Raw genomic sequence first — 22,660 nt, 5'->3', positions numbered from 1 at the left:
TTCTATGATCTTGTTGAATATATTTTCTGTGCCCTTGAGTTGGTATTTTTCTCCTTCTTCTACCCCTATTATTCATAGGTTTGGTCTTTTCATAGTGTCCCAAATTTTTTGGACATTTTGGTTCATGACTTTGTTGGCTTTAGTGTTTTCTTTGACTGATAAGTCTATTTCTTCTACTGTATCTTCAATGCCAGAGATCCTCTCTTCCATCTCTTGCATTCTGTTGGTTTTACTTGCATCTGAAGTTCCCGATCGTTTACTCGATTTTCTATTTCCAGCATTCCCTCTGTTTGTGTCTTCTTCATTTTTTCTATTTCCCTTTTCATGTCTTGGACTGTTTCCTTCATTTGTTTCATTGATTTTTCTTGATTTTCTTTCAGTACTTTATTGTTTTCTTCCAGCACTTTATTGTTTTCTTCTAATTTGTTTGCCCTTTCCTCTAGTTGTTTACAGCATTCTTCCCATTTTTTTTGTCTTTTCCTCTACACAAGCCTCTACCTTCTTCATGATGTCATTCATAAGGCTGTTTTCTTCTGTTTCTTCCAATTTTTGATGTTCAGGTCTAGATGTTGGAGGAGGGCTAGGTTCTGGTAATGCTGCATTGCTCTTCATTTTGTTGTCTGTATTTCTGCCTTGATGTCTGCCCATCTCCTTGTGGTTCGTTCTTGGTCTTATCAGCGCACTTGGTTCAGACAGAGCTGACAGATTCAGGAAGTTTCTCTCTCTTGTCAAGATGGGAGCTCTCTTGTCCAAATGGGAACTCTGGGGCAGAATGGGAGCTCTTGTCCAGACAGGAAGTCTGGGGCAGGATGGGCGTTCTTGTCCAGAAGGGAAGTCTGGGGCAGGATGGGCGCTCTTGTCCAGAAGGGAAGTCTGGGGCAAGATGGGAGCTCTTGTCTCTCTCTCTCTCTCTGGTCCAGAAGGGAAGTTCAAGGCAGGATGAGAGCTGGGGGCTGGCCTCTAAGTCTCAGGAAGTGGCTGGGGTCTTGGGCGGATGGGCATGGGGGCAGGGCATGGAGATTGCAGGGTCTGCTGGGGGTCTTGGAGAAGGGGATCCTTCCCAGTGGGGCTAAAAGGAACCTGCCCGGTGGCCAGAACCTGGGGCCAAGTTGGGCAGGTCTTCCCTGGAGTGGCTGGTGCCCAGGGATGGGGTCTGGGCTGAGCCAGGACACTCACCTCTGGTCCAGAAGGGAAGTCCGGGGCCGGTATATTCTTTTTTGTGAGGGTTGAATTTTCAGTAGATATTGATTAAGTCCATTTGAGTCATAACATCTGTTAGATCCCTTATTTCTCTGTTAAGTTTCAATCTGGCCGATCTGTCCATTGGTGAGAATTGGGTGTTGAAGTCTGCCACTATTAATGTGTGGCATTTGATGTTTGATTTAAGCTTTAGTAATGTTTCTTTTACATATGTGGGTACCTTTGTATTTGGGACATAAATGTTCACAATTGAACCTTTTCTTGGTGTATCTTTCTTGTGATGAGTATGCAATATCTTTCTCAATCTCTTTTGGTTGATTTTAGTATAAAGTCTTTTTTGTTGGATAGCTCCATCAAGTTGCTTCTTAAGACCATTTGATTGGAAAAACTTTTTCCAGCGTTTTACTCTGAGGTAGTGTCTATGAAGTTGAGGTGTGTTTCTTGTATGTAGCAGAAAGTTGAGTTCTGGTTTGTATCCATTCTGTTAACCTGTGTCTTTTTATAAGTGAGTTAAATCCATTGATGCTAAGGGATATTAATGACTAGTGATTGTTCATTCCTGTTATCTTTTGGTGGTGGTGGTGGTGGTGTGTGTTTCTCTTCTTTGGGATTTACCACTGTGGGCTTATCTATTGCCTGTGTTTTCAAGGGTGTATCTGACTTCCTTAGGTTGGAATTTTCCTTCTAGTGCTTTCTGTAGGACTAGATTTGTGGATAGTTATTGTTTAAATCTTGTTTTGTCTTGGAATGTATTGTTTACTCCATCTATGGTGATTGAAAGTTTTGCTGGGTATATTAGTCTAGGCTGGTATCCATGGTCTCTTAGTGTCTGTATTATATCTGTCTAGTTCCTTCTAGTTTTCAAAGTCTCCATTGAGAAGTCAGATTTTATTCTGATGGGTCTGCCTTCATAAGTCACTTGGCCTTTTTTCTTTGCTGCTCTTACTATTATTTCTTATTCTGTATGGATAGTGGCTTAATTATTATGTGGTGAGGGGAATTTGGGGGGGTCTAGTCTGTTTGGTGTTCTATAGGCTTTTTGTATCCTCATAGGTATTTCCTTCTTTAAGTTGGGAAAGTTTTCTTTTATGATCTTATTGAATATATTTTCTATTCCTTTGAGTTGGTATTCTTCTCCTTCTTCTATCCCTATTATTCTTAGATTTGGCCTTTTCATGGTGTCCCAGATTTCCTGGACATTTTGTGTTATGACTTTTTTAGCTTTTGTGTTTTCTTTCACTGACAAATCTATTTCCTCTATTGTATTCTTTACACCAGAGATTCTCTCTTCCATCTCTTGTATTCTGTTGGTTATACTTGCATCTATGTTTCCTGTTCGTTTACTCGATTTTCTATTTCCAGCATTCCCTCTGTTTGTGTCTTCTTTATTGTTTCTATTTCACTTTTCAGTTCTTGAACTGTTTCCCTCACATGTTTAATTGCTTTTTCATGGTTTTCTTCACTTTCTTAGGGGTTTTACTGATTTCTTTTAATTTTTTTGTCTTTTCCTCAATTTCTTTAAGGGAATTTTTCTTTTTTTCTTGAATGGCCTCTATTATCTTCACGATGCTATTTTTAAGGTCTCTTTCTTCTGCTTCTTCTACATTGTGATGTTCAGGTCTTGCTGTTAGAGGAAGGCTAGCTTCTGGTGATGCCATATTGCTCTTTGTTTTGTTGTATGTATTTTCATTGACATCTGCCCATCTCTTCCTCTAATAGGTGCAAGAAATGCCTGTGTCTGAGAGAGTTGCTATTGGTCCACTCTGTGTTTGTTGTGTCTGTGTCTCAGAGGTCCCTTCTGGGTCCAATCTTAGCTCGCAGTCTAGTTGGCAGATTCTATATCTCAGGGAGCTGTTCTTGGCACAATCCAAGCTAGCTGATTCTGTGACTCACAGAGCCACTCTTGGTCTTATCAGGGCTCTTGGTCCAGTCAGACCTGGCAGATTCTATGTCTCAGGAAGTCTCTCTTGGTCCAATGAGCCCTGGCAGACTCTGTGTCTCAGAAAGCCACTCTTGGTCCAATGAGGGCTGGTGGATTCCCTGTCTTAGGAAGTTACTCTTGGTCCAATAAGAGCTTGTGTTTTGATTTCCATGTCTCTGAAAGTTACCAGGATCACTGGTAGATGGTTATTGGACCAGGGCGTGGAATTTGTAGATTACAGGGTCTGTTGTGGGTTGGGGTGGGGGGGGCCTTCCCACAGGGGTATCCCTGCTGGCCAGCAACTGGTGCAGAGTTGGGTGGGGGTTCCTGAAGACTGGCTGTGTCCCAGGACCTGGGTCCTAGTGGCAGGACTCTCTGTGTGGGAGAAAAGTCACTCATCTCTGGAGCAATCCAATCTGTATCTCTTAATAATCCACTAAAATTTAAATGAGCTGCACAAATTAATATCTTAAACAAGAGTAGAAATATACATATGTATAACAAAATTAATCCCCTAAAGAAAGCCAAGAGAACCATGAAAAAGCAATTAAACATGTGAGGGAAACAGTTCATGTAGCCCAGAATGTAGCAAAAGCTATATCCACCACACACCATGTTGCACAGCTTGCATAAACTTCTGTGTAACTCAGTGGGAATATGCCATGCTGTAGGTCAAGACCACAAGCCATGGACCCTCTATAGAGTAGCTCAAGCCTGCAGGCTGCAGCTGTCCTGAGAGAGACATCTAGGAAGCTGCTTTTAGCTCTATTTTAGAATCTTTTTTTAAGCTTTCTCAAGTTTTAGGGAGAAAATCTTGTCCCACATTTTGGCATATAGGAGTATACATAGTAAACTGACTCACTTTTTCTTGATTTTAATAACGTGATTTTTATTTTTCCTCTTTAGCACAATATTGGCTTTGAGTTAGTCAGATATATACTTAATTACACTAAAGTATATTCCATTATGCCCTTTCCCCTCTAGAATTTTAATCATAATGATGGGCTGAATTCTACTAATGGTATTTGCTGCAACTATTGTGATGATTATGTTATTTTTGTCTGTAAGTTTATTTGTATGATAGATTGTTTTTATTGACCTGCACATCTTGGATAAAGCCAAGTTGATTTGGCTGGATGATCTGTTTGCTATGTAATGACATTCATTTTGCAGTTATTTTATTGAGAGACTGGAGCCAATTTCATTAGTGATATTGGTTTACAATTATTTTTTCATTATTGTTAAGTTTTTATCTTGCATTGTAATTAGAATAATTTTGGCATCTTAAAAGCAGCTTGCAAGATTCCTTCTATTACTATCTGTTGGAATAACTACTGAAGTAATGGTTATAGTTCTTCTTTCAAAGTCTGTTAGATTTTAATTTTGAATCCATTTTAACCTGGGCTCTTTTAGATTGAAGTTTTTTTATTCATGGAACAATCATCTTACTTCTGTTTATATGTTTACATTGTTCATTACCTCTTAGACTTTTTTGTCATTCAGATATGTATAGAAATTCAATTATTTGTTTAAACTTTTTACAGTATAATTAGATGTAGGCTGTTAAAATTCCTTATAACATTGTGAAATTGTTTGTTGTTTGTTATAATATTTTCCTAATTATTTCCAATTTTTATATATTTTGACTGTTTTGATTCCTTGTTTCTTTAATTTTTGATAAGATTATGTCAAAATGTTTATGTTTTCTAAAAAAACTAGCACTTAGTTTCATTTTTGTTTGCTTTTGTTACTATTGCATTAATTTCTGGACAGGTTTTTATTACATAGTCCAATATATTGAATTTAGGACTGTTTATTTTTTGTTTTACCTAATTCTGGAGTTGAAAATTAAAGAGATGTATTTGTACAATACTTGATTTTTTTGCAGGCACATATGTTTCTCTCATAGCCCCACTTTTAGGATCTCCAAGATACTTGGTGCTTTGTGTATGCTTTTCTATGTTTCCAGAAACTTAACTTTCCTTATTGTTTACTTTTTAACACATTTTTCTTCAATAGTGTATAATAGAACCTCTAACAGTTTACATAATTTCTAGATGTTCTTTTGCTGTTTGTTTCAAAATTTATATTTGAACAGAATCAGTGGAGTTATTGAAATTTTATTTTATTATTGGCTTTTTTTGTGTTATAAACATGTGAATTGTCATCTTTTTCATAGAAAAGTCTATGGGCTGCTGGATGCAATGTATATTCTTTAGTGTTTGGTTTAAGTATATGTGAGATACATTTGATTTATAGTGTCATTTAGTCCTTGTGTCTCTCCATTTATTTTTGCCTAGATTATCTTGTGTTTGACAAGGCAAAAATATTGAAACCAATAATACTGAATTGGAGTTAATCAGCATTTTGATTTATAGTAAAATGTTATTTTAGAAATTGGCTGTGCCAGTGTATGGATATCATATGCATAGGACTGTAATGAATTCTTGGCTTATTGTTCCTGTGACTAGAATGAAGTATCCTATTTAATGTATTCTGATTAAATTTATTTGAAAGCCATTTTGTCAGCTTTTAGAAGAGTGACACCAGCTTGTTTCCTGGTCTCATTTGTTTGGAATTGTTTTTTTTGAATCATTAAATTCTATGGTGATATCTGATTTGAAGACAAGTTAAATTTCTTCTAGATAAATAAAAGTATGTTTATTGTTTCTTAATGGATTTAACTGTCCTGTGTCTATTGGTTGGGGAATTGAATCTTTTAACATTTAAATTTACAGAAAAATGTGAGTGGATCACTGCACTTAAATATGGTGTGTATACTCAATAAGACTCTGTTTAAGAAAATTAATTTTTCCTTCATGAGCAATTATTAATTGGAGATAGCTTCTAGGCTATGTATGGATGCTTGTGTCCACTTCCCCTATCATCATGGAACCTGATCTTGCTTAAAATCATGCCAGTCTTGTACATACAGCAACAGACTGAGTTCTGATATGTGAAAGTTCTATTGTGCCTATAAGGCATTGTTCCCTTTGTGCCTTCCATCAGCAATGGCTTTTACACACTTTCAGCTTCCTCTTCATCAGAGATCATGGAGCCCTGAGGGGAGGATTTGATGGACATTTTCTTAGCACTGAGCATTCTAAGTTTTCTCACTCTCTGCAAAGTGTTTAGTTAAGGGTCCTTGTATTTGTTCAAATCCACTGAAAGATGAGGCTTTTCTGATGATTGTTTAACAAGATAGTAATATATAAGTATAGCAGAATGCTTTTACCTGTCATTTTACTGCTGCATTGCATTAACAAAACTATAGTGCAGTGCTTGGTATTCTAAAATCATGGCCTATCTAATCTTTTGTTCAGGGGCACATGACTAGTGTCAGACATAGGTTCCCTCTTATTGAGTTGACCTTAAATATGAATAAAAATGGTAGATTATTACCACAACATTTTTGCCAACTATGTATCTTGCAGACAGGTTACCATTTTGGATTAAAGGGTTTATAGCTAGGGTACTGTTTACCATCATCCTTTGGTAGATTCAGAGTAACTTGCAGTATCATTAATATTAATTATTAATAGGACTGAAGACTAGTTAGGCAACACATCATTTTCTCAAATTGTATCAAGTTTCCTAAGCAGTGTGTCTTCAGCAATAGGACCTTGCTATTAGTTTGTAGAGTGTAAGAAATATGCTAGGTAGGCCTGTATTGTTTGGTGTTTTCACAGGGGCATCCCAGGACAGTTCCATTAGATGAAAACCATTCCAAGCACTGTAGGTTTCCTTTGGTGACATGAGATGTCTATTGAGAAATCTCTTCATTTCCTAGTCTCTTAGTAATAAACATCCCTCAAACCTTTTTATTTCACAACAGATATGGAGCAGTGTTTAAGGTGTGGAGTTAATCAATATGCCAATACACAGAGAATTCACTGCATTAAAAAAAGGGTGACCTTCCTATCCTATGAAGATGCCTTGGGGATGATTTTAACCTCCTTGTCCTTGTGCTTCTCTGGACTGACACTTTCTGTTCTTGGTGTCTTTGTGAAACACAGAGCCACTCCAATTGTGAAAGCTAATAATCTAACACTTAGTTATATTCTGCTTATCTCCCTCACTTTCTGTTTTCTTAGTTCTTTGATCTTTATTGGTCATCCCAACACAGTCACTTGCATTCTGCAGCAGACTGTATTTGCAGTTATGTTCACTGTAGCTCTTTCTACTGTCTTAGCCAAAACTATTACTGTGGTTCTGGCCTTCAGAGTTACCTCTCCAGGAAGAAAGATGAGGTGGTTCCTGATATCAAGAGTACCTAACTTTATAGTGCCTATCTGCACTCTGATCCTACTTCTTCCCTTCAGCATCTGGCTGGGGACATCACCTCCTTTTATTGACATAGATGAACACTCAGAATATGATCACATCATCATTGTGTGCAACAAGGGCTCAGTCACTGCCTTTTATTGTGTCTTGGGATACTTGGGCTGCCTGGCAATGGGGAGCTTCACCCTGGCTTTCCTGGTGAGAAACCTGCCAGACACTTTTAATGAAGCCAAGTTTATAACATTTAGCATGCTGGTGTTTTGTAGTGTCTGGGTCACCTTCCTTCTTGTCTACCAAAGTACCAGGGGCAAGGCTGTGGTGGCCACCGAGGTATTTTCTATCTTGGCTTCTGGTGCTGGCCTACTAGGATGCATTTTTCTCCCCAAGTGCTACATTATTTTGTTAAGGCCAGAAAGAATTTATAGTTATCAGTGTAGGAATAAAAAACATTTTGGAACTAAAATGTCTTCTGAAAATTGAGTTTGTTTGTTTCTTAAATTGAGGATCTTGGACCAATTACAATAGAGCTCAATCATCAAATTGCACTCTTGGTTTTGCTTTTACAAACATATGGCTCTTGGATTGTTCTAGTATTTAAAGCACTACAAAGTGTAATCATTAGCCCCTTCCCTTTTATTCCCCCCAATTTATTTTCATAAATAATGTGATTCTTGCCTCAAACATGTACCTTGTCATCTTAGAAGATAAAACAGGTATCCTGTTTATTCAGTCCAGATATTTTGCTTTCTGACATTATATCATCCTAACCAAACTTTAAATGTCTCCACTTCATTATCTCATATTACATGTAGCAAAATTCCTATTGTTACATTGTATTTTTGTATCTTCTAATGTATTAAATTCTACATGTGTTTGTATATTTTCTAAATTACATTGAATATATCCACATACTCCCTTCATATACTAACTTTAACCTTATCATTTAACAGCAGTTTTTGAATCATCTTTAATTTTTTTTTAACAGTTTTAAACTTTGGCTTTTTATAAGTCTTTGCCTATTAAACTCTGGCATAATTTGCTATATTGATGTTTTTGGAGACTATTCATTTGTAACTTTATTTGCTATTATTTAACATTTGAAAAAAATATCTAATTTCAGCCAATGCCAGCAACAAATCCTAGGCTAATCCCAAAAAGTATGTCTAAATGAAGAAAAGGTACAGCTGTTATCAAGCTACCTGTATCTGCAGCTTTGTAGCTTCTGTACTCTGAAGACTTCCTGTGTGCTCACTTCCCCTGAGAAGTTCACTGTTTTAAAAGAATTTGGACTTTAAAAATCAATCTACATCTTTGAATAAGAAATTACACTTTATTTCCAGTCATTACTCACATCTTTCTCAATCTTTGTAATGGGAGTCTATAGCCCCATGAACCTACCTATTTCTTGGAATTTTCACTTTTAAACAGAAAGCCTGTGTAATTCTTAATATATTAGGTATCATCTATGTTGAAATATGTCAAGAAACATACTATGTTTTATTCATTTGGCTAAAATGTGTTAACCCAACTTGTCTTGCACTCACACTTTTCCTCCATAATAAAATGTTGTAATACAGGTGCATGTCTTTGAGAATAGTTTCATAGTAACAGAATGCATGAAGAAAATAAGACAATTACAATTAGACAGTGGTATTTCAGTTCTTTTCTCTACAAGTAAGTTTTTGAAAAGGAGGGTGAAAATTTTCTACAAGACTGAGCAATTGTTTGGTTAGGCGGTGGTGGCACACGCCTTTAATCCCAGCACTTGGGAGGCAGAGCCAGGTAGATCTCTGTGAGTTTGAGACCAGCCTGGTCTATGGAATGAGATCCAGGAGAGGCACCAAAAGTACACAGGGAAACCTTGTCTCAAAAAAACGATTGAGCTGGGCGGTGTTGGCGCATGCCTTTAATCCCAGCAGTCGAGAGGCAGAGCCAGGAGGATCTCTGTGAGTTCGAGGCCAGCCTGGGCTACCAAGTGAGTCCCAGGAAAGGCGCAAAGCTACACAGAGAATCCCTGTCTCGAAAAACCAAAAAAAAAAGATTGAGCAATTGGAACATGTACACAAAGGGCAAACAGATCGTCTTTGGCCATCGAGCTGTTTGAGAGGAGCGGCTCTAAATGAAGAACGAAAACTGCAAGCAGGTGAACATCCAAAGTGGTGGCTTAGGTGTTAGCAGTTTTGCCATTTTCCATGCACAGTACTTACTGATGAATGAGAGGTTGTGAGAAGAGATAAACCATATGAGATTCTCTACATATTTCAGGTTTGTAAAATATCTTCCTTGTGCATCTGACAATAGGAATTAAAATTTGTTCTTCAAATGATCTGATTTACTGCATTTGCATTTTTTAGTTATATCCACCAAAATACAATATTTTGAGAGATATTCCCTCATGAAAATTAAGGAATCTTCATTAAAGTTTTATTAAAATAGTCAGTACTGAAGACTCTATTTAGAATAACACTGTAAATGTGATACCTATTTCCATATATGGTGTGCTCTGTTTTAGAGATACTTTATTTCTCCAAGGATTGCATTTTGGAGATTTAGTTGCTAGGAGTTCCACATCCAACTAGTGCAGCTGTTAACAGGTAGGGCTTCAAAGTTTTCTATCAGCCCAATTCATCTTTACTCATCCTTATCCACACCCTTCAACCGTTAAAACTATGATATTTATTGTGATAGTTAATCTTTATTTTTAAGTTGATAGGATCTAGAATCTAATAGGAAACAATCTTCTGAATGTGTCTGTGATATACTCACATTTGAGTTTGATTTTTAACCTAGACTTTGATATGTCTTTGTCTCCCTTTTAATAAAGAAAGCTAAACTGGGGGTGCAGTTAGACCAGGAACCTTGGATCACTGCTCATAGATGACAGTCTATAATTAGGTGCTGGGTACTTCTATGTATGAATTTCTTTGTACAGCTTGGGAACATGACACCTAGAACACTTAATAATTTCAGGTCTCTAAATTATAGCCTTGTTTTCTCCTTCCCTGGCATATTTCTGGATATGACTTGTGATGTTGTTGACAAGATTTTCCACATGTTGCCTGTAGATAACACTTCATTTCTTGAGTCATAAAGACCCCTTTTAATCCTGACTTCTAACTTATTCCACAATACCATCATTTCTAGAGGCACCTTGTTGTCATCATGTTTTCTGATAACACTGAATATGTAAACTGGTGAACCAAAGGATTTTCCAGATGATTATCTAGAGATAGTAACACACTGTTACTGGCATGTGTCGCTAATATTATGCTTATTGACAAGGCTCACCTCTTCACTGAGCAGCCCAGCTTCGTATGCTCTCCATCTTTCTTACACAAGATTCCTCCAAACCCATGAGACAACTCACCATGCCTTCATATCTCAGGCTACTATTACTTCTTATTTACTCCTGGACTCAGAAAATGTCTATGAGAAGCCACACATCTTGAGATTCACTCTTGGCCTTAGAGAGCTCACCTTTTCCTATTCTTCTAAGCTCTATCTTAAGTGCTGCTCCCTGAACAATACTGTGATCTCATTTAAAGGCTCCACAAGTTCAGCAACACTTCCTCTGTGGTCACAACATTCTGAACCACCTGTCCTATCTGCACAAATATTCTAAATCTCTCCATAATGAGAATTTTCAAACATACCAACACTCTCTACCATAACCACACTTTCTCACACAAAACATGTCTTTTACTTAGAGTGGGCATCTCCAGGCTGTATGGCACCTGCAGTGCACCAAGAGTCTTCTCAGTTTTCCTCAATGCCTAAGGTCTATTGATCATGTTGTTCCATCATTTTGCTGTAATAGAGATCTCTGTATGTATTGTGAACTGGACAACTTAGGAGTAAGAAGAAGACATGACAGTGACAAGATAAATAAGGGTCAAATTTCTTTCATATGTGTTTATGTATCTGTGTCTGACTATATCTGTCTCTATGGAAGTATACATGTATGAATCAATAATTCACACACAGTGTATTTTAAAATAGGAGCTTATTATCCATTTTATTTAAAAATAAAACACATAATGATCATAATAAAATAAAATTACTAATGAAAATCACCACCCAGTACTAAGGTATTTATCTGGCTTCTTGGGCACATCAAACTATTTTGTTTAAATGAATTAAACACAAAGACACAATTAAAATTAAACTTATTGCTAGATTTTTTAAACTCAGCTATTTGAAAATAACTGATAATTTTAGGCCTAGTTTTTTGTTTTAAATCTTTGTTCTGTCTTTGAATGACAGAGAATTGAAATAGGACATTTCTGGAATTCAAAATGCTTGACACTAACTGTATCCATGGACCTCATCAACATGTCTATTGCAAATAATTGCCCAAGAATCCCTTGCTCTAACACCATGATATTTGTTCATATGATTTCAATTATGACATTGTTTAACCTGAATATTTAGGACATGGTAGCCATTGCACTGTATTTGGAAATAATCATTCTAGGACTGTTTTTCTTAATAACCCCTTTCCTGCTTATGTAGGGTATATTCAAAGAACAAATTCTATCAACTGTCTTGTTTTTGACATTGAGAATATAAATAATAAACTCTACATTTTACCTAACTTGACTAAGGTGTTTGAAGTCTATAATGTCCTCAATAATGTTAATAATATGCTGCAAATGTTTCTGAAATAGTTATTAGGAAAGACCATGAAGTTACATAATCACAACTGTAGGTGAGCTTGTAAGTCTGTCTCAGTAATTGCCAGATTTTTGTGGATAATATACATAAAACCAGATGAATACACTGCTTGAATTCTACATATTTCTATAGATGAAATATAAAGGGAAAGGATAAAAATCACTTCTTTGAAGCCAACATGGAGCACTTGAACCATGAAAAACAAGTCCCTGAAAATGTGTATCTGAAATAAGCCTACTTTTAGTTAATTCAAAGCCTTATGGCTGGTCAATGTGCTGAGAGTTCATAGTTGACTGCAGTGTGTTCTATTCTTGTGAAAAATCTAGTGTAAATCCTTTCTTGACTGAAGAAACATTATTAAAGTGGAACTGTTTTAGAATGCAAAAGATCAATGAAGGGGAGAAAGATTATTAAATGTTGTCTTCTGGCCATGGCACAGCTTATACAATAATGAAATCATAGAAACTATTTTTCACAAGACTGTACATGTCAATATTTAGTCATGGATTGGAGGGGAAATAATGGGTATTGCTGTGGGATGTCTTTCTTATGTTTGATAAATAAAGCTATTTGGCCAATAGCAAGGCAGAGTAAGGTAAGGAAGTACATTCAAACTGAAGACAGAGATGAAGAAGGGTGGAGTCAGGAGAGTTGCCAGCCCAAGGAGCAACAAGATGTCAGTAGACTGGTAATGCCACAGAAATGTGGCAGCATATAGATTAATAGAAATAGGTTGGATTAAGTTATAAGAACTAGTTAATAATAAACCTGAGCCATAGGTCATAGAGTTTGTAATTAATATAAGCCTCTGAGTGATTATTTTATAAACAGCTGTGAGAGCTCAGGTGTGAGATATTCATCCAGACTCTGGGACTAGGCAGGACTGAGAAACTTCCTCCTACAGCATATTGTCTACTTTCTTGGCAGCCATTGGTTGTTTGGGGTACAGAGGGAAACGAAGTAATTGTCTTAAGTTTTGTAGCTGTGGTAATTTTTCAATCTCCAGTGGATACATCAACTCCCAAGTCACCATATTTGGACTTAGTTTCCTTCAGTGAGTCACAAAGTAAAAACAAAATAAAGAGATGTTACAGCGAAAGAGGTACTTATTGGAAGAAAAAGTTTATTGTAGATGAGAATTATTAGAGAACATGGTGAACTTATTTGGACTAGAATACATTAACTTTTATAAATTTGTCAATTAATAAATAAATTAATGTTAAATAAAAGAATATATGAGGGTCTTTTACAATGGATCAATATATGAATATGCTGTTTCAGTTACTTTTATGTTGTGATTTAAATACCATCACCTAGGCATTGGCTTGTTTGTGACTTACAGTTCAAGACAGAGTCTCTGATGGCAGAGCAGATGAAAGAACATAGGGCTGGAACAGAAGGTTACAGCCTATATCTGATCTACAAGCAGAAGGCATAAGTAGTACACTAGGAAGAGCAGAGTGCTTTTGAAGCCTCAAGCTTGCTGCCAGTGAGACACCACCTACAATGAGGACTAATCTCATTATTTCTCAAAATTTCCACTGACTGTGAATCAAGTGTTCAAATATATGAGTCCACCATGGCCATTCTCATTCAAATCAGTATAAATCCTTTATATACAAGCCTTATAATGTGATTTTATTTTCTGAATCAAGTTAGAAGAGAAAAAAGATAACTTACTCCACAGAGCTGTCCTTTGATTTTCTCATTGCACTGGGGCTCACAAGCCCACAAAACCAAATAATGTGTGAGCAAAATAATAAAAGATGCTTTTACAAGATGATATTGTATATACAGAAACCCTCACAATTTAATTTATTTCAGAGATGACTGTATTTAAGGATAATAGTCTGAACTTTAGGAAAGGGTTTTATAAATGACATCTACAATATTCAAAAAGTATGAGTTGTCTAGAACAATTTAATGATAATTGTGAGAGACTTCTGTCTCTACAATTCACAAAAGTGAAACATTAAAAAAACATGAAATAGATATGTGTGGGAAGACTAAGGACCATAAAGACATCAAGACTTTCAAAACCAATCTATATTTTTTTAAGAATGTGCCATCAAAATCAAAGGGACAATCAATAAGAAATTCTGTAGGGGAATAAGGAATCTTAATTCATTGTTTATGGGACTGCAAAGTGATCCATCTATTCTGGAAATTAGGTTGAAGAATTCTCAAAAAGCTAAAAATAAATCTAGCATATGGCCCAGCTATACCACTCCTTGGCATATGTCCAACGAACTCAACATCATATTCTACAGATACTTGCTCTGCCATGTTCATTACCGTATTTGCAATAGTTAAAAATATAAGTAATCTAATTTTTTCTACAATCACCTAATGGATTGTGTAAATGTTGCACATATACACTGTAGAATATTATTCAGTGGTAATGAAAAACAAAATCATGAACTTTGCAAATAAGTGTAGTCTTTTTTCCACATGAAGGAAACGTCTTTTCATGACAGACAAAAGTGTTACTATTTAATTTACTTCAGTGATGCCTATATAGAGAATAATAGATGGAAATGTCCTTTTGTATTTACTGATATTTTTATATTTGGATAGGGACTTACAGACAATATATATTATGCTTAAAAAGTGTGAGTTGCTGGTGGGAATGGGAACTCATGAAATTTAAATCAACAATTGTGGAGCCTGCATGGGACTGGACTAGGCCCTCTGCATAAGAGAAACAGTTGTGTAGCTTGATGTGCTTCAGGGACCCAGGTTGTCATTTTTCTTATTTACTATGCTTTGCTTTACAGAAGCTTCTCAGTTTCAGGAGGTCCCATTTACTAAATGTTGCTCTCAATGTCTGTGCTGGTATTAGATTTAGGAAGTAGTCTCCTGTGCCAATGCACTCAAGACAATTTCCTACTTTCTATTCTATCAGTGTAACTGGATTTATGTTGAGGTCTTTGAGCCACTTGGACTTGAGTTTGTGCATGGTGGTAGGTATGGATCAATTTGCAATCTTCTGCATGTTGACATCCAGTTATGGCAGTACTATTTGTTAAAGATCCTTTCTTTTTTCCATTGTAGAGTTTTGGCTTCTTTGTCAAAACTCAGGTGTTCATAGGTGTGCAGACTATTGTCAGGGTCTTCAATTTGATTCCATTGGTCCACATTTCAGTTTTTATGTCAATTGCAAGTTGTTTTTATTACTATAGTTCTCTAGTAGAGCTTGAAGTCAGGGATGATGATTCCTTCAGAAGTCATTTTATTGTACAGGATTGTTTTAGCTATCCTAGGTTTTTTGGTTTTTGTTTTTCAGTACAAAGTTGAATATTGCTCAAGCAAGTTTCAAGACAGCTACTTAGTGTGGTATGAGCCTGAGATGGGGATCCAGAGAGAGCCCACAACACACCAGTAAAGAAGAAGCCAAAGAGACTTTGGCCCATGTGGGTTGGAGACTATGGCTGAGTACAGGCTGGGCATGACCCCCAGGCAAGCAGCTTTTTCATGAATTCATGCCACCAACCTTGGGTCTCCAGATGTGAGATGATTTGCTAAATGGTCTTATTAATAAAAAAAATCCAGAGCCAGATAATGGGGTAAAAACTCAGAGACCAGAGGAATAGGACAAGCCACAGCCAACCTTACCTTACCGACTGCTCAGTCTCTGGAGAGAGCTACTTCCTGTATACTTATGCCTGTATCCTTTCTGTGCCTTGACATCTCACTTCCTCTCTCTACCCAGCTACATCATCTCCTCTTTCTGCCCGGCTCTATCACTTCCTGTCTGTCTGTAAAACCTACAGATCTCTATGGTTAACCAGTGCTGGGAATTAAAGGCATGTACCACCATCCCTGGCTCTGTTTACAGTGTGGTCTTGAACTCACAGAGATCCAGATGAATCTCTGCCTCCTGAATGCTAGGATTAAGGGCATGTGCTACCATTGCCTGACTTCTATGTTTAAAATAGTGTCTGGCTTTTTCCTCTGATTCTCAGATAAGTTTTATTGGGGTGCACAAATAAAATACCACCACAGCTGTCATCAGTGTTTTTCATCTAAGACATTCTGACAGGCATAGGATGGAATTTCCCAGGTGGCTGAGGATGTTGAGCAATTCCTTGAATGTCTTTTGACCATTTGAATTCTGTTGAGAATTCTCTGTTTAGATCTGTTCCCCATTTTAATTGGATTATTTGGTATTTTGAGTTTTTTTTTAATTTCAAACAGTAATATAATTTTTATTATTATTTAGTTGAAAATACATCTACTGAGTATATTTATAACCAAGAAATTAAATTGTATATTCAAGAAAAATGTCATCTACTATATGCCAGGGATTGTGTTATGTTACATAAATTGAATAATGGCCACCAAAATGAAAACAATATTTTATACATTTTGAGCAGTGGAATATGTGTCTATGTGTACAAGAAGAAGACAAAACAGGATGTATGACAGGTAAAGTCATTTTTTGAGAATTTTAAAGTACTAATTTCAGGAACCATTACCACATCTCTGAGCAGTGAATTATGCAGATGCTCAAATGAAACACATCCGTCTATCAGATTTCATTTCTCTGAGTACCATTTGGGTTACATCCTGAAGTAGTGAAGTTTAGTATTGTTCTTTCGAGTTCTGTGAAGAATTGTGTTGTGACTTTGATAGGGATTGCCTTTAACCTATAGATTGCTTTTGGCACATTTGCCATTTTTACTATGTTGATCCTACCTATTCAGGAGTATGGTAAATCTTTCAGTTTTCTGATATCTCCCTAAATTTCTTTCTTCAAAGACTTAAAGTTCTTGTCATACAGGTCTTTCACTTGTTTGGTTAGAATTAACTCCAAAATATTTTATCTTATTTATGGCTATTGTGAAGGGTTATATTTCTCTGATTTCTTTCTCAACCTTTATATTATTTGTATATAAGAGGGCTACTGATTTTTTTGAGTTAATCTTGTATCCTGTCACATTACTGAAGGTATTTATCAGTGGTAGGAGTTCCCTGGTAGAATTTTTGGGGTCACTTATCTATACTACCCTATCATCTGCAAATAGTGCAAGTTTGACTTCTTCCTTTCCAATTTGTATCCCCTTGATCTCCATTTGTTGTCTTAGTGCTCTAGCTAGAACTTTGAGTACTATACTGAATAGATATGGAGAGAGTGAACAGCCTTGTCTTATTCCTAATTTTAGTGGAATTGCATTGAATTTCCCTCTATTTAGTTTGATGTTGGCTGTTGGCATGCTGTATATTGTCTTTATTATTTTTAGGTATATTTCCTGTATTCCTGATCTCTCCAAGACCTTTATCATGAAGGGGTATTGGAATTTGTCAAAGGATTTTTCAGCATCTAATGAGAAGATGATGGTTTTTCTTTCACTTTGTTTATATTGTGTATTACATTGACAGATTTTTGCATATTGAACCATCTCTAGGATGAAGCCTATTTGATCATGGTTAATATTTTGATGTTTTCTTGGATTCTGTTTGCTATTGTAATATATATATTGAGTATTTTTGCATCATGGTTCATAAGGAAGATTGGTAAATTTTTGTTTATTCTTTTTCTTATTTGCGTCTCTATATGGTTTAGGTAATTAGGGTAACTGTAGCCTTGTAAAAAGAATTTGGCAATGTTCCTTCTGTTTCTATTGTGTGAAACAATTTGAGGAGAATTGGTATTAGCTCTTTCTTAAAATTCTGCTAGAATTCTGTGCTGAAACCTTCTGGTCCTGTTATTTTTGTTTGTTTGTTTTTTGGGTTTTTTTGGGGGGGGGCAGCGGACTTTTGATGACTGCTTCTATTTCCTTAGAGTTTATAGGTTTATTTAAATTGTTTATCTGGTCTTGATTTAATTTTGCTATATTGTTGCTTGATTTGAGCTGGGGTCCCACTATATCTGATCCCAGGGGCAGGGGGTGAATAGATGCAGAACCAGATGACACAGGTTCTGGGAGGTTATAAGCAATCTCATTTATTAAACAAAGGACTGAGGTATTTATGTGTGTACTTTTTGGTAGGCTCTGCTTCCAGCTGCCATGGTGTTTCCTGGTTGGCTCTGGGTCATATGTCAGCAGTGGCCCTCTTAAGGGTCCAGTATCAGAGTCCTCTAGGTCAAGATACTACTGTGCATGTCAGAGCTCTTTGTTAACTTAAGGCATGGCCCAGTGCTTTGGGCCTTATCCACCTCATATCACCCTTTTTATTTTATTTTGTGGCCACTAGTGGGAATTAGAGTTCTTTGCTCTAATCTTGTTGTCCCCACCTCAGGGGTCCCCCAACATGGTGACTGTGTCTGTCTTAGGTTGACCTGCCTAACAGGCTCTTACCTGTCTCTGGCTACCAGCCCTCAGAGGGTGGTTCCCCTGGAAAGAGCCTAGGGTGCAAGAGCATTAGACAGAGGCATCACGAATTTCCGTGAGCCAAGCTCTTATTACTTCCTTATGGTGGGCAATGATTGGGGTGTACCAGAGCCATTAGCAGTTCAGGGTCATTATATTGATGCAGCACTGCCAGGAAACATGAACTTAAGCAACAGAATTATTAAGATTATCGTTACCCTATCATTTCCCATGGTATAATTTTTGAAGGGTCTAGAATTGATTTTATATCATCTCAAATTTGTGAAAGAATGTTGTAGGCACCTCCAGTGATTTCACATGTATGGAGTTCAGGCTTAGGATTTCATTAGAGAGTTGTACTGAAATGTTTAAGAACTGTTTGCTCCATGATCCCAATATAATCCCTTATTTGACTCCTGGCTTTTGTTATATTTGAGACTGAGTAAGGGGTTAAACAAAAGGAGGAAAATTTGGGAATCACAGTTTCCTCTTACAAGCCATCTTAATGTCTGAATTTCTTCATCCAATAAATCTAGTTGTTGCTGTAAATTGAGGATAGCTAACTGGAAATGAAAATTAATCAGCTGTTGAGTACTTAATGCTCAGGCTGATTCTTCTATGGCCTTATTAAGTGTTGAAGCAGTGGCTCCCATTTGAACCAGGGAAGCTGTGGCTGCTGTGCCATCTGAAACAGCAAGCAGAATAGTGGTCATTATAGCTGCTGTTATTCCAAAGTCTCTTTTTATTCTGGAACTTGTGAAGAGTTCCTTTTTGGTATTTGGGGCATTTAATTTTGGGTCTAGCTTTGGGACAGTCTCTATGAAAGTAACCTGACTGACCACAGCCCCAGAAAGAATGGTCAGGTGGGTGGGGGAGGACTTCTCACAATCATCTTTGGAAGCTAATAGTGCATTGAGGGAGGCTGTAAGGGCAGCTATGGGTCCTGCTTGAGAGTCCAGATCATGAGTAGTGATCACCCATTTATGGATGTCCTCATTAAACACATCTGCAATTGCATTGTGGGTAGAAGAATTAAGCCCTCCCCATGTTAATTGCTTAATGATCATTTCCCTGGTTGGGCCAGGATTGACCCATTTCTCCACTGCCTTGTTGACTCAGGCTAAGAAGTCAGTAAACATTTCCCATGGCTGCTGTATTAGATTACAAAAGTATGCAGTTGGGTCTGGAGGAGTACAGGATTTCAAAGATTTAAATGCAAGGTGAGAGACTTGCTGAAAATGGGCATGCAGGTCAATTTGGGCTTGGGTCATGGGACTAGCATATTGGCCCCTGCCAGTCAGTATGTCTAGGGATATAGCAATATTATATTGACTATTTAGGTATGCATATGTTTCAGCATGTTCTTCATAAGCACTGAGCCAATTAAGAAAAACTGTGGGGTCCAATACAGCTTTCATTAAATGCAACTAATCATAATAGTTTTGTAAATGTATTGTCCATTGTTGTAGCACCTGTTCAAAATATGTCAAGTCAGGATCTAATTCATTAGTGGCATTATGAATCAAACATAGATCCATAGAGGGGTGGGTACCCAGGGCTGGGTGGCACAATTAGATCCTAAATTAACTGGAAAGGCTAAAGGATTAGTAGATTGATACTTTATTGTTGGAGCTTGCATGAGGGGCTCAGGTACTGGAGTGGGGCAGGCCTTAGTTACTGAGGTTGGTTTTGCCTTAAGGGAATCACAGTGATGCTCTTCAGGGCATGAGGATGAAGGTAGGTCTGACCAAGGACAAAGACTTTCCTCTTTGGTAGGTGAGGCAGGAGGGGATTATATAGGAGGCTTGTTTGATGGGTTGTCCTCATCCTCAGAATCTGGATCTACATCTGGAGGTGGGAAGTCAAGCGAGAGGGTATCCATCTTTTGTGTTTTACAGTGGTCATTAAAAGCTTTAACATCATCCATGGTACCTTCTTTTATACAAGCTATAATACCTAATAAAATAGGAATAAATGATGCATGAGGAGATTTACCTTCCCGAACTTCTGTTTTTCTTGGTAGGAATAAGATATGCATCCAAAGGGCTGGGTCCCAGATATTATCAGGAGATATTCCAGGGTGCTATGGCAGAGGTTTCAGCCCAGAAGCTAGCTAGGTTTGCATCATTGGTATAAATATCCCAGGTCTGTAGGAGAGCTTTAAGTACTAATATCTGAGGTTCTTTTGCAGTAACAGGGAAATTACCTATTGTTAAAGAGAGGGTAAAATTATACTCTCCTGGGGATACTTGAGAAAGCTGTCATCAGGAGTTAAAAGCTGCAGCCCTTTTCTGATCAGAACTGCAGCCACTGAATGGGGCTGGGTGCTTCTGAGGCGTGGGCATGAAAGGCTGCAGAAGCTTGGGGCCAAAAAGCCCCTTAGTGATTGCAGCTGCAGCCACAGCCACCTGATGCCTGGAGACCAGACAGAAAGGACCCATCTTCTCTCCTGCCCATAGACCAGATGGGCACAAGAGAGTACTCAGATTTTAGGAGGACGAGTCCCCTCCGCCTCTGCAACCAGGTGGGGGGAGAAAGTGCTCAGGATTCAGGTAGACCCTCCTCTCCACCTCAGGACTGGTGGGTAGAAGAAAGCCCTTGGGGTTCAGGTGGACACGCCCTCTCCTTAGCAGAGGGGAACAGCTCATGGGCTTGGGGGGGGGGAGGGCAGAGGAGAAAGGACAGGTTAGCCTGCATTTGGTTTGGCCTTAGAGGCAGGCTTATCTCAAAATGAGTGGGCATAGAACAGTGCTTGTCAGCCGCTGCCTGATGGGCAAGGTGGGACAGCGCACTTCTGATGCCTTTGTTATGCCTGGCCCTTGCCACCCTCCTCAGCTATCCCCTGAGTCACCTTTTCTCTGGGCCACTCAGGTCGTGGCTCTGGCTCCCTGATCGAGGTGCATGGCCCCACCACCGTGCAAATACCCAGACAGCCACTGTGGCTCACCACAGCAGCTGTTCCTTGCCTGGACAAGCCACCGTGGGTGGAGCAGCTGCACAGGGCCGGGGCAAGCCGCCAAGGACTTGGCAGCCATGTGGTGCCAGGACAAGTTGCCAGGGATGAGGTAGTTGCTGTGTGTGCCGCCAGGATAGCCTAAGCCAGGAGCAGGTCTTCCCTTGGCTCAGGGCATAGCCAAGCCACTATGCAGATACCTTGCACTCACTCACTGCAGCAAAGACAGTTGGTAAGCAAAGCCCTGGCTGGGCAAGGCAGAGCCTTAGGCAGCCAGCCAGGACAGCCAGCGAAAACCTCTTCCTGTGCTCACTGAGGGCACCAGGGACAAGAAGGGCTGCTGCTGCTGGGTGGGACCACAAGCAGCCAGCTTCAGCAGCTGAAGCAGCTCCCTGCGCTCAAGGGCTATGGGACCAGGACAGACCTGCATGGGGACAAAGTCTGGCGGGACAAGGGCGGGACGAGGATGGGCAGGAAAGGTGGAAGAGGACAGACAGATGAACAACAGAACTAAAAGAACTGGTGTACCATGAGAGGAGCATTCCCACTCCTCCCATGGGGAGGGAGCAGGAGACTCCTGCAGGGAGTAGCCAGAATCAGAATGCCTCTCCGTGAATTTCAGATAATGGTCACCGCCCTTATGGCTTTCAGCTGGTGATCATGTAACCGGATTCAAGGATGGAATAATAGACTAATAACCTTCGACCACACCCCAAAGGGGCTGTCAGGGTCCCTCCAGTGAGAAGAGAGCCCTTCAGTTTCTCCTGGAGAGTAGCCCCAGGCAAGAAACATCAGTTGGTTCAGAGCCATGGAGGGTCCCTCATGAAGTCTTGGGCCAGAAATGAAAGAAAAGGCTTGTGTTTGTGGTACCTAGTGTAAATGCTTTGTGGGGGGCTTCCCCACACAGTGTCTATGAAGGGAAAAGACCATTTGAGAGGTCAGTTCTTGATTCTGTTTCCTGGGTGGCCAGCCCTTATATGGAAATGCTAGGATGAATCGAAAATAAACAGTATGTAACCTAAAGATGAGTGAGGGGAGGGAATGAAGAGAGAGGGGGAGGGAAGGAGACCCCAACACTCACCAGTTGAGGAAGAAGAACAAAGAACTGAGAAGGAGGGGGTCTATTCATGGAGAATCAGGTGTAGGGGTTGTATCACAACAGAGTCATAATTGGAATCAGGACAGCAAGCTGGTCAGCAAAAAATAATGTCCGAAAAAGGTAGTTAAAGAGGACCCATAGAGCAAGCTCTAGGAATGGGTCCATATTGTCCATGTTAGCACCAGAATATTGCTTGCTCTGCATCTGGGGCCCCA

At 38.6% G+C, this 22,660-nt stretch overlaps 1 protein-coding gene across 1 annotated transcript in view; it reads left to right on the top strand.

The window, feature by feature from the left end:
- Positions 1-21,860, top strand: part of LOC131900415 (vomeronasal type-2 receptor 116-like) — a 39,297-nt gene extending 17,437 nt beyond the window's left edge. The window contains exons 6-8 of the mRNA XM_059251636.1: positions 6,957-7,838; positions 21,265-21,458; positions 21,672-21,860. Of these exons, the coding sequence (XP_059107619.1) occupies positions 6,957-7,838; positions 21,265-21,458; positions 21,672-21,860 (1,265 nt within the window). The remainder of the gene's footprint in view (positions 1-6,956; positions 7,839-21,264; positions 21,459-21,671) is intronic.
- Positions 21,861-22,660: the final 800 nt, after the last annotated feature.

This window comes from Peromyscus eremicus, unplaced genomic scaffold (genome assembly GCF_949786415.1).
Source record: "Peromyscus eremicus unplaced genomic scaffold, PerEre_H2_v1 PerEre#2#chr22_unloc_1, whole genome shotgun sequence".
NCBI classification, from domain to species: domain Eukaryota; kingdom Metazoa; phylum Chordata; class Mammalia; order Rodentia; family Cricetidae; genus Peromyscus; species Peromyscus eremicus.
The sequence above is the reverse complement of the archived record's forward strand: the minus strand, read 5'-3'. Positions and strand labels throughout refer to the sequence as shown.